Raw genomic sequence first — 12,947 nt, forward strand, 5'->3', positions numbered from 1 at the left:
ATTTATTCAGAAACAACCACTGATAATCGATTACCAAATCAGTGTAATCGATTACACAAATCTTTTAGTGAAAGGATGTGACTCTTCACATTTGAATTTGAATTTTAACGTTCAAAGGCACTGGTAATCGATTACCAAAACATTGTAATCGATTACAGATTTTTTGAAATCAATTGGAACGTTGTAAATTCATTTGAAAACCTTTTCAAATCCATTTTGCTACTGGTAATCGATTACAACAATCTGGTAATCGATTACCAGAGAGTAAAAACTCTTTGGTAAACATGTTTTGAGAAAAATCCATGTGCTACTCAGTTTTTGAAAAAACCTTTTCATACTTATCTTGATTAAGTCTTCTCTTGATTCTTGAATCTTGAGTATTGAATCTTGTTCTTGATTATTCTTGATTCTTGATTCTTGAAAACTTGAAACTTGAAACTTCTCTTGAATCTTTCTCTTGATTCTTGAATTCTTTGGCATCATCAAAATAACCTTTGAAGCATTGCTTCCACAGGGTTGCTGCTATAACTTTTGTTGTATGGGCTACTTGGGACTCGCAAAACAAACTCATTTTGGAGGGCCTTTCCATTTCGCGATATACTCACATTTGTTTTAGAGAAGCTACAAAAAACCATGATGCTTCAACCATGATCAAACACCCAAACCTTTGCTGCGAGATTCAACAACAACAATGTCCACTAAAGGCTTTTCGGGAGTGTGACCTTATTTGGAACAATGTCACAAAAACCAACTTCTTTTGGTTATTATGGAGTGTGATAGGAAGAAGGGCTTACAAAGAGGAAGAGGTAGGCCTATTAAGGCCCAAGAGGAAAATAGCTCCACCAAAACACTTAAAGGATTATGTGTAGCAAATAACGGAAAGTGTTAAGTTGGATTAAAGGTAGTGGTTGTACCAAAATTACTGTTTGCAATCACTTTCAGTTATTCTCTCTGTTCCCTTTACCCTTACATTCTATTATTTGGGCCTGGTAGAATTTTTTTATCGGGAGAATTGAGTGTCATAGCACCTCAATTGTTGCCTATAAATAACTAATAGTCATTATAATAAGGCAGACAAGATTAATGAAATACTCTCTTCTTTCCTTCTTGCTTCTGAAGGTAGCCTAGACCTCGAATGCTAGTACTTTTTGTGCCTATTTCTGGTTTTTGCTCATAACAATATGGTGTTTTCATTGAGAGCATCAATGGTTGACTCTGGTATGGACCACATCGAAGCAGCCATCACGGAACTCACCTCTAGTCAACTAAAACTAGTCGTTGCCGTAGACATCATGACCACCAAATTGGATGACCTTCTTTAGCGACTAAACCTTCACAATCCCACTCCACACTTTCCATCTTATGCCCTTGCACCGTCACCGACACCAGCCGCCCCCATACCGACTTCGCCTCCCATGCTGATTCCTACTCCATGCCTCGCACTCATGCATTAATATCCCGCATCCTTGCCAACTCCGCTTACCATTTTTATCATCCATCTCCCCGCTAACAGCAAGCTCTGCGCATCCTTCCCTCGGACCTCCACTGATCCTCTTCTTCCATGTTCGCCGCCAAGGTAAGAGACAAGGAGCTCGACCACCCATTCCTCTTCACCTTCTACGCCACTATCGACACTGCCAAATGGCTCTGCTTCCACAACACTAACCTTCATTCACTCATTCCTTCACCCATTTTAATTTAGGATCCCTATTCAATTTTTGAAGCCCCAATACCTTGAGGACAAGGTGTTTCTAGATGGCGTGGGGAGTGATAGGAAGAAGGACTTACAGGAGGAATAGTTAGGCCTGTTAAGGCTCAAGAGGAAAACAACTCCACCAAAGCACTTCAAGGATTATGTGTAGCAGATAACAAAAAGTACTGAGTTGGCATGGGGTTAGTGGTTGTACCATAATGTTGTCTGCCATCACTTTCAATTACTCTCTTTACCCTTGCATTATGTTATTTGGGTAGAATCCAGTCAGAATTCTGTTATCGGGAGAATTGAGTGTCATAGCATCTCAGTTGCTGCTTATAAATAGCTAATAGTCATTGTAATAAGGTAGACAAGATTAATGAAATACTCTCTTCTTTCCTTCTTGCTTTTGGAGGTAGCCTAGACCTCGAATACTAGTGCTTTTTGTGCCTATTTTTGTGTTTTGCTTATAACAATTTTCTGCTTGCTTATTTTCTTCTCATTCATGAGTTATTTATACAAGCTAATAACTATTTGAAGCAATCATAAAGCACAATTATCCTAACAGAATTGTCCCTTACAACTTTCTAACAAAATCTGTTATGGCCTATATGCCATCATGTCCCCTAGTGTAGTGCTATTCTGTTATAACTTGTCCCCTAGTGCTGAGTAATCATTCAAGTAATTGGGTTTTGAGATGTTCCATTTGGGCCTTCGGTTTTTTTCTTCTCCTTTGTCTGGTTGCTGCTCTGTATCATTTTTCTTGTTAATTCCTGTCATAAAATCTTGTTTCCTAACATTCCTTGGCCCATCAAAAACACCTTGTCCTCAAGGTGTTGGGGCTGCAAACCTTGGCTTCCAAAACTAATGTTAGGGTCCCAAGGTCTGTCTCAGAGAAATGCACCTTGTTTAGCAACTGTCCATAGTGCAAAGTTAGCTGGTTGGCACTTGCATGAGACCATGGCAGTCCCATAGAACTCAGGTCCCATCACAAGCAACGCTATGTCTCTATTTTCCCAAGGCTTGGCATGAGGAGCTATTGCATGTCCATAACAAAGAACAATGCTGAAGAGGTTGTCAAAATGGGAATAACGGTGTGAACTTGACCGGGATCAAGAAGATGAGGAGCGAGCATAGGAAGCGGAGCTGGCAAGGGTGCATGGCTTGGTTGCACGGGTGTAGGGCATAGAGACGCAGGTGGCATGGGAAGCGGAGCCAGTAATGGTGCAAGTCTTGGTTGCTTGGGTGTAGAGCATGGAGGCAGAGTCGACATAGAAAGCGAAGGCAGTGGTGGTGACTGTTTGGGGGAAGAAGATGAGAAGTGTTGGCTGGTTATTGGGATATGCAGTTTTAGGAGAATAACATCGAGTTTAGAGACCATGGAGGCTAGCGTCACGACGAAATGAAGTTAAGTGATAACTGATGTGCATAAGTAGATTATGTAATTAAAATATATAAGAATTATCAATATTCTCCGATTTTATTACTTCTTTTTGAGTGAATCATTGGAATTTCGAAATCTCTGAGTTTTTGTGCAGTAGGTGCCTTAAACTGCTAATTCATACTATTTTAGTGATTTTTATTTTGTAGAAATGCAGGCGAGGGATAGGAAGAGAAGTTGAAGCCTGAGGATTCATGCTTAGCGTGCCAGGTTCGCTTAGTGAGCTATTGTTGCTTAGCGAGAAGGTGTCATCTTAGCATGAATAAGCAACTTGGAAAATCTGAAGTCATGCGAAAGGGCACTTAGTGCACATTGCGCGCTTAACGCCCAACCACTTACTTGCACTTAGCGCAAAGGCACGCTCAGCGCAGAATCACGAAATCTCAACTCACGATGGTTTTTAAGTGAAATACATAGTGAAGAAAAGGGATGTTCGTGTTTAGACATGAAAGAGCCTTGAAGCTTGAGCTAGAAGAAGAAGACAACCATTGGGAGCCAATCCTCTTCCACTGATTCAGCTTTATTCATTTTCCCTTCATATTTTACACCCTTTTTGTATAGTTAAGCCCTTCATGACCATGAAGGGCTAAATAACCCATTGTTAGGAAGCTTTCTACCAAACTCTCTTGATGTAATGAGTCTCACTATCAATTTAATATCATTACTAGTTTCATTGTCTCTTTTTGTGTTTATTTCCATGTATTTGGTCTGATCATCTATTTATATGCTATGTTAGGGTTTAGGTATGGGAAAATGTGGTTAATTCTTAGAACTAGGAAGAACATCTAAATTGCTTCATCTCTAGGGATAGTGTGAGGTGGTTTAGCCAATTTATACATCTCTATTAGTCATGTAGTTCAACTACTTTAGTTCTTGAGGGATTAAGAAAGGAACTAAGGGAATTAGGTTCTCTCATGTGAGGAATCACAGTTAGAGTACTTTAATAGATGTAGGTAATAACTAGAGTACTATTAAATAGAGAAAAATTAATTATCTTACGTCAAGAGAAGTCTTGGTAGGAAGCCCCCAACATAATCAACTCCTGCATTCACATTTCTTTGCCATTCCTAGTGTTTGTTTTCTTTGCTCAGTCTTAGTCTAAAATCACATAAATATCTACTTTACAAACAAAATGACTCAAATCACATTTCTTAAATTCATTCATTAATTGTACACAAATTGGGTATACATTATCTTGAGTACAAACAAAATCCCTGCGGAAATGATACTCAATCTTACTCTTTTAAAATACTACTTGGATGAATTGGTGCACTTGCCAAGGAGTTAACAAGTTTTTGGCGCCGTTGCCAAGGATTTTGCATTTTTTTGTACTTAGTTGTTACATATTTCAATTTGGAAGCAATTATTCTTTATTCTTTGATTTTTTTAATTCCATTCTCATTGTTAATTTAATCCTTTGTCTTGGTGAACTACTCCATAGTTGCTTGCTTCTTGTATGCAAGGTAAAACTCCAGTGGAGGACTTAGCCCCACAAAACTTGGAGATTGAAGCGGCTTGTAGAAGGAACAACACGGCCAGAAGAAGAAGAGAGCTACAGGAGGGGCCAACTGACCAAGGTGATAAAGGAATTCCATCCTCTGAATCATCTTTCTTCATTCCCAGTCAACTTGGAGGAGCTAGTGTTGTCTACCTTTCAGGCAACTATCACGATAGAAGACAGACTGCCGAGGGTGACCCTTGAGGACTACTTAAGCTTCTCTACACCTCAGTTCTTTACTAGTATTGCATGACCGGATGTTCAAGCGGCCAATATCTCATATCCACACTTCCTGATTTAGCTTATTCAAGGCAACCTCTTCCATGCCCTACCGAGCGAAGACCCCTATGCTCACCTAGACACCTACATCAAAATATGTAATACAGTGAAAATAACAGGAGTCCCAGAAGACGCCATAAGACTCAACCTATTCTCCTTCTCGCTAGCCAATAAAGCCAAAAGATGGCTACATTCCTTCAAGGGGAATAGTTTGAGGACTTGGGAAGAGGTAGTCAAATTTTTTTTTTAAAGAAATATTTCCCGAAGTCAAAGACAACTGAAGGGAAGGTAAAGATTTCCTCATTCCATCAGTTCCTTGATGAATATTTAAGTGAGACCTTGGATCGTTTCTATGGGCTACTCCGAAAGACCCTTACCCATGGGTTTAGTGAGCCTATTCAACTCAACATTTTCATTGATGGACTGCGCCTCCACTCTAAAAAGTTGCTTGATGCTTTAGTTGGGGGAAAAAATCAAGTTGAAAACCCCTGATGAGGCTATGGAATTAATTGAAAATATGGCAGCTAGTGACCATGCCATACTCCGTGATAGAGCCTACACACATACAAAGAGAAGCCTCTTAGAGCTTACATCGCAAGATGCCTTATTGGCACAAAACAATCTATTGGCCAAACAAATTGAGACTCTTACAGAAACCTTGAATAAACTTCCACAACAACTACATGCAGTTCAACCTATTTCTTCGAAAGTCCTGAAATTTGGGGAGGGGGGGGGGAGGGTGTAGTGTATGTGGTGGAACTCATGAGTCAGGTGCTTGTATGACTCATGATGATGCTTATGTGGTGGAACTCATGAGTCAGGTGCTTGTATGACTCATGATGATGCTTCCAAGGAAGTTAATTATATGGCCAACCCTAGCAGACAAGGGTTCCATCAAGGTGACTATTCAAGATACCAGCAAGGGGGCAACTTCTCTCATAACCAGGGACAAGGCTGTAGGTCCCATCCTGGGAATCAATTCAATAAGGATCAAGGAAGTCCATCCAATCGACTTCCTAATCAAGGGCCTAACTTGTACGAGAGGACCACTAAGTTGGAAGATATATTGACTTAATTTATGCAGATATCTATGTCTAACCATAAAAGCACGTGTGAATGTATGAATACATGGTTCTGATGATGCCAAAGAATAATCAATACAAGGTTGCTTCAACAAACAAGCATTGCTTCAAGATTAATTCAAGATCAAGCTTTTGCCACAAAACAAGTGTTTCCAAAAGATCAAGGCTTTGGTAATCGATTACTAGGCAGTGTAATCGATTACCAGAAGACAGTTTTGAAAAAAACTTTTAAAAATGGTTTTGAATTTGAATTTTGAATCATGTAATCGATTACCTGATGTTTGTAATCGATTACCAGAAACCTGTAATCGATTACCAATGAAGAATTTCAGAAGAACCTTTTTGAAAAGACACATCTCTTAAAACCATTTTGAAAAGGCACGAAGGGCCTATATATACGTGTCTTACTTCAAAAAGCAAGGGAGAGATATTCTAAGAGAACTTAATTGCCAAATGCTCTCTCAACAACTCTTGGGCAAACACTTGCAAATCTATTGAGAATTCATTTAGGAACTTCAAATTGTATTATCATCTCTAAAAGAGGGAAATTCCTCTAGGATCTTCAATTTGTATCATCTACTCTAAAGGAGAGAAATCTTTTTGTTCATCTCAGAAAGCCAGTTGTAATCAAGAGGCTGGTTGTCTATTGGATTGTGAGAATTGTAATCAAGAGACTGGTTGTCTCATGGAGAATCTTGAACACAAGGGTGAGGGATCCCAAGGTGTATTCAAAGTCTATAAAGGATTTACAGAGATAGTGCAAAATCTCAAGTGTGTTGCTTGAGGATTAGACGTAGGCACGGGAAGTGGCCAAACCAATATAAATCAAATTTGCAATTCTCTCTTCCCTTATCTTATTTATTTTATTGCAATCAATTTTGTCTTGCACGTTTAAAGAACATTATTAAATTGATTGTTGCTTTTTCTTCTTCTGCATTTTGAGCCTATCTTTTAAAAGGGGGTTAAAATTTTGTTAATGGGAAATTATGTGAGACTTAATCCACCCCCTCCCTCTTAAGTTATTGAAGCCACATGTCCTATAGCACAGAGTCAACAATTAAAAATCTAGAGGTTCAAGTGGGGCAACTGGCCAAACAACTAGCTGAAAAGTTCATAGGCAATTTTGTGGAAAATACTGAGAAAAACCCAAAGGAGGAGTGTAAAGCAGTTGTCACTAGGATTCAGGGGAGAGAGAGAGTGGAGAAGAAGGAAGAGAAAAATGAGGGAGAGGTAGAAAGCAAAGAAGAAAAGAGGGAGAAAATGAGTAGAGTAAGGGAGAAATGAATAAAAAGAAAAACATGATGAGTTAAGAGAAAAATGAAAAAAAGAAAAAAGAAATATAAGAGGTAAGAGAGTGAGGAAATGGTCTTTGAGTAGAAGACCAATAGTCAATTGGCGAGGGAGAATAGGAGAGAAACATCCACCATGCAGGTGAAGAAAGTCTCTTATCCTCTCATACCTTCAAGGAAAGAAAAAGAGCGATACTTTGCTCGATTCCTTGACATTTCCAAGAAGTTAGAAATCACATTTCCTTTTAGGGAAACCTTGCAATAGATGTCTTTGTACACCAAATTCTTGAAGGACCTCCTCACCAAGAAAGGGAAATACATCAATAATGAGAGCATAGTGGTAGAAGGGAACTACAGTGCCGTTATTCAGAGAATCCTGCCCAAAAAATTCAAGGATCCTTGAAGTGTGACCATTCCATTTTCTATAGGGGTTGTATCAGTGGGAATGACTCTCATTGATTTGGAAGCAAGCATTAATCTGATGCCACTCTCAATGTGTCGACGGATAAGAAACTTAAGGATTGCTCCCACTAGGATGACAATTCAACTAGAAAACCGCTCTATCACGAGGCCTTATGGTGTAGTTGAAGATGTTCTAGTCAAAATCCATCAATTCACATTCCTAGTGGATTTTGTGATTATGGATATTGAGGAGGATGCTAACATCTCGTTGATTCTGGGTCGCCCATTTATGTTGACAGCTAAGTGTGTAGTTGATATGGGCAATGGAAATCTGGAAATGAGTGTGGAGGACCAAAAGGTGATCTTCAACTTATTTGAAGCTATCAAGCATCCTAGCGACAACAAAACCTGCTTCAAGGTGGAAACAGTTGAGCAAGTGGCTAACCTGGTTGTGCAAAGCTTGACTATTCACTCTCCATTGGAAAGGGCATTAATGAACGCTATTGATTGTCTGACAAAGGAAGAGGAGAAAGATCTCAGGGCTTGCCTAGAGGACCTAGATAGACTGAAGGAGATCTCTTCAGGGGAATATGCTTTTGAAGAGCTGAAGAAGGATGACACAACAAAGAAGCCTAAAGTGTACTAGAAAGTCTTGCTAACCCACTTGAAGTATGTGTTCTTGTAAGAGAGTGATGCAAAACCTGTGGTCATTAGCAATGATTTATCTTCTAATGAAGAGTCCATGTTGCTCGAAGTGCTCAAAAAGCACAAGGCGGCCATTGGGTGGCATATTTTGGACCTCAAGGGAATTGGCCCTTCTTATTGCATGCATAAAGTTATGATGGAAGCTAATTAGAAGCCGGTGAGACAACCACAAAAAAGGCTTAATCCTTCAATGAAAGAAGAGGTGCGCAAGGAAGTCCTTAAACTCTTGGAAGCAGGGCTCATCTATCCTATCTCAGACAATGCTTAGGTGAACCTAATGCAGGTGGTTCCCAAGAAGGGTGGGATGATTGTGGTGAGAAATGAAAAAAATGACCTCATTCCAACCCAAACTGCATTTACATGTGGATGGATATTTTGGATATAATCAGATTGTTGTAGATCCCAAGGACCAAGAGAAGACTGCATTTACATGCCCATTTGGTGTCTTTGCCTATAGAAGGATGCCATTTGGACTATGTAATGCTCAAGCTACCTTTCAGAGGTGTATGCTAGCCATATTCACTGACATGGTGGAGAAATACATTGAAGTGTTCATAGATGATTTTTCGGTGTTTGGTCCATCCTTTGTGATTGTTGTTTGACCAATTTAGAGCTAGTGTTGTAGTGTTGTGAGGAGACAAATTTAGTATTAAATTGGGAGAAATGTCATTTCATGGTCCAGGAAGGAATTGTGTTGGGCCATAAAATTTATGCTAGGGGTATTATGGTAGACAAGGCCAAAATTGATGTTATTGAAAAGATGCCTCCACCAGTCAATGTAAAAGGCATCAGGAGTTTTCTTGGACACGCTGATTTTTACAAGCATTTCATCAAGGAATTCTCCAAGATTTCAAAGCCATTGAGTAATTTACTCAATAAAGATGTTGTGTTTAAATTTGATGAAGAGTGTTTGGCGGCCTTTCAAACTTTGAAGGACATATTGGTGTCAGCTCCAGTGATTACAACTCCTGTTGGAGCATGGAATTTGAGCTCATGTGCAATGCAAGCGATTATGCCGTTGGTGCAGTTTTCAGGCAACAAAAGGAGAAAGTATTTCATTCCATATACTATGCCATCAAGGTCCTGAATGGTGCGCAGCTGAATTATGAAACTATAGAAAAAAAGTTGCTTGTTATTGAGTATGCACTGGAAAAATTCAAATCCTATCTGGTGGGATCTCGAGTGGTTGTGTTCACTGATCATGCAACCATAACATATCTGCTCACAAATGCAAACTCGAAACTAAGGCTCATTAGATGGGTCATCCTGCTCCAAGAGTTTGACCTTATGATTAAAGACAAGAAAGGGTTAGGGAACTTAGTGGCTGACCACTTATCAAGGCTAATTAATGAAGAAGTGACCCATGAGGAACTGGAAATTCATGATGAATTCCCTGATGAGTCACTACTAGTTGTGAACGAGAGACCATGGTTTGCAGATTTTGCCAATTACAAGGCAACAGGGATCATTCCTAAGGATCTGAATTGGCATCAAAGAAAAAAATTCCTTCATGATGCACGCTTTTATGTTTGGGATGACCCTTATCTGTTTAAGATTGGAGCGGACAATCTGTTAAGGAGTTGTGTGACTATAGAAGAAGCTAGAAGTATATTGTGGCACTATCATAATTCTCCCCTATGGAGGTCATTACAGTGGGGACAAGATGACTACGAAGGTTCTGCAATTTGGGTTCTTCTGACCCTCAATTTTTAGAGATGTCGGATTGGAGTCATATCTCGCAGAAATGAGATGCCCCTTCAAAATATAATTGAAGTGGAGGTCTTTGACTATCGGGGGATTGACTTTGTGGGCCCTCTTCCATCATCTTATGGGAACGAGTGTATATTGGTGGTTGTGGATTATGTCTCTAAATGGGTGGAGGTTGTAGCTGCTTCTAAGAATGATGCCAAGATAGTCATCAAATTCTTGAAAAGGAATATATTTGCCCGATTTGGGGTTTCGAGAGTTCTGATAAGTGATGGGTTTCACACTTCTGTAATGCCAAACTGTAGAAGGTACTGGGGCATTACAATGTCACTCATAAGGTGGCTTCACCTTATCATCCCTAAACCAATGGACAGGTTGAGGTATGCAACAAGGAACCAAAGAAAATCTTAGAGAAAACTGTGGCATCCTCAAGGAAGGACCGGGCAGCCAAACTGGATGATGCCTTGTGGGCTTACAGGACCGCTTTCAAGAATCTCATAGGAATGCCACCTTTTTAGATGGTTTGTGGGAAGGCTTGTCATTTGTCGGTAGAGATAGAGCATAGGGCCTATTGGGCTTTGAAATTCCTAAATTTTGATGAATCTCTATCTGGTGAGAAGAGGAAATTACAGCTCCTAGAGCTAGAAGCGATGAGGCTTAATGCCTATGAATCATCTAAGTTATATAAACAAAAGATGAAGGCATATCATGACAAGAAGTTGTTGAAGAAGAGTTTCCAACCAGGACAACAAGTGTTACTCTTCAATTCCAGACTTAAGTTGTTCTCAGGGAAGCTCAAGTCTAAATGGTCTGGTCCCTTCACTATCAAAGACGTGAAGCCTTATGGAGTTGTGAAATTGATGAACCCTTCCTCAGATGATCCGGAGAGAAGCTGGGTGGTGAATGACCAAAGGTTGAAGTTGTATCATGGTGGGAACATTGAGAGGCTAACCACCATTCTCAATCTGCAAGACCCTTAGGGGTGTCCTATGTCAAGCTAGTGACGTTAAAAAAGCGCTTATTGGGAGGCAATCCAGCTTTCTAACCTTATTCTCATTCTCTGTGCATTTTATCTTTGATGTAGTGTTGTGTAGGATAATGCAGTAGCACTTAAATTAAAGAAGATTACTTTTAAGTAGAATAAATGGTGAAGTTTGTTGAATGTATCATTTTATGCTTAAATGTTAGGGCTAGGGTTGGTTGTATGGTGTCCAGAGAGACTTGGCAACTGGCCATGCTGAATGATGAGGACAACTTTATTTTGGTCATGTCGTGCTAAGCGCGAGTTGTCGCGCTAAGCGTTTTTGTTATATTCTGTCAGTGGCGCTAAGTGAGATTAGTCTTGCCAAGGGCCCAATCTTAGCCATTGAGCGTAACCTTAAAGCCCCAAAATGCATCTATCTAGCCATATTCTATATTGGGCTTAGCGCACCACTTTGCGCAAAGCTCCAATCCCTCTCGCTAAGTGCATATTTCGCACTAAGACCAGAAATGTCTCTGGAAGAAATCAATTGTTGATTGGGCTTAGCAAAACCAACAAGCTAAGTACGCAGAACCAGGCCGCTAAGTGTTATCCAGGCGTTGAGCCACACTACGCCCCTACAGCTTCCACCAGTTAATTCGCTAACCGTGGCCCCAATGGCTTAGCGCGTCACTTAGTCTCGCTAAGCGTGCAGGTGGTCGCTAAGCGAAAGTTACAAACCAATCCCAGTTGCAGAACTTGCTAAGCCTACCAATCTAGCACTAAGCTCAAAACCCTCTCGGGTTAGGTATTTCACAAATTAGGCTTAGCGAGCATGCCGCACTAAGTGCTAGTTCAAAAACAAAAACAATATATATATATATATATATATATATATATATATATATATATATATATATATATATATATATATATATATATATTATTTCAAATGAATGTTGGGAGGGAAGACCAAAGGACTTTGTCCTCAGGTCGCTAAGTGAATGGGACTTTAATGCAACTGTTGTTGTCAGACTACGCGCTAAGCGAAATGGCGCGCTAAGTGCGCAATTCATAACTACAGGAAGTTTAAAAAATTTCCCTAAACCCTTAACCCTCCCCCATTCCCCTTACTCTCTTCTGTCACCACCATTTCTTCCTTTCTTTCTCTCTCACCCACTCTGCCTCCTCTTTGTGCATCTCTTTCTCTCTTCTCCCCTTTTGTGCACTGTGTTCACGTAAGCATAGTTTTTTTTGCTTTTCCTTTTCTGTTGTGTTTGTGACTTTCTTGAGTTCTGCATATTTTTCATTTTTTTTTCCTTTCTGTGCTTCCCTTTCTCTTTTCTTCTTGTTCATCCTTAGTTATCCTAAGGTTTTGCCTAGGTTTTGTTGTTTTATGTTGTTTCCATAATGGGGTTTATGCTCTTTGGCTTGTGTTCAAACCGTTAAGCCTACCCTTATGGCTTAGTGAGCTTGTGCATTTCGAGCCTCACAAGAAATTTTTCTGGGTTTTTGATGAACTCGCTAAGCCTGACCTATGCGCTTAGCGAGTTCATGCTTTTCTTCATATTTTTTATGGGTTTTTAATGAACTCGTTAAGCCAAACCTTTTGCGCTTAGCAATTTCCTACTGTTCATCATATTTTTCTGGGTTTCTGATGAACTCACTAAGCTTGACCTTCATGCTTAGCGAGTTCATGTATTTCTTCATAATTTTTTCTAGGTTTCTGACTCACTCGCTAAGCCTGCTCTTTGTGCTTATCGAGTACCTTGAGTCAAGCATAAGTTTCTAGGTCTTTGATGAACTCGCTAAGCCAACCACTTTCTCACCCCAAGGCTTAGTGCGCCTTATGCGCTAAGCCCAATTCCTTCTTTGTTTACTACCTAGGCT

The 12,947-nt window shown here is 39.9% G+C and overlaps 1 protein-coding gene across 1 annotated transcript; it reads left to right on the forward strand.

The window, feature by feature from the left end:
- Window positions 1-10,614: 10,614 nt before the first annotated feature.
- LOC102664441 (uncharacterized) lies at window positions 10,615-11,076 on the forward strand. The gene has a single exon (XM_006584174.1). It carries the CDS (start codon window positions 10,615-10,617, stop codon window positions 11,074-11,076), a length of 462 nt encoding a protein of 153 aa, XP_006584237.1.
- The last annotated feature ends 1,871 nt before the right edge of the window (window positions 11,077-12,947 follow it).

Source organism: Glycine max, chromosome 7 (assembly GCF_000004515.6).
Source record: "Glycine max cultivar Williams 82 chromosome 7, Glycine_max_v4.0, whole genome shotgun sequence".
In the NCBI taxonomy this organism is placed as follows: Eukaryota; Viridiplantae; Streptophyta; class Magnoliopsida; order Fabales; family Fabaceae; genus Glycine; species Glycine max.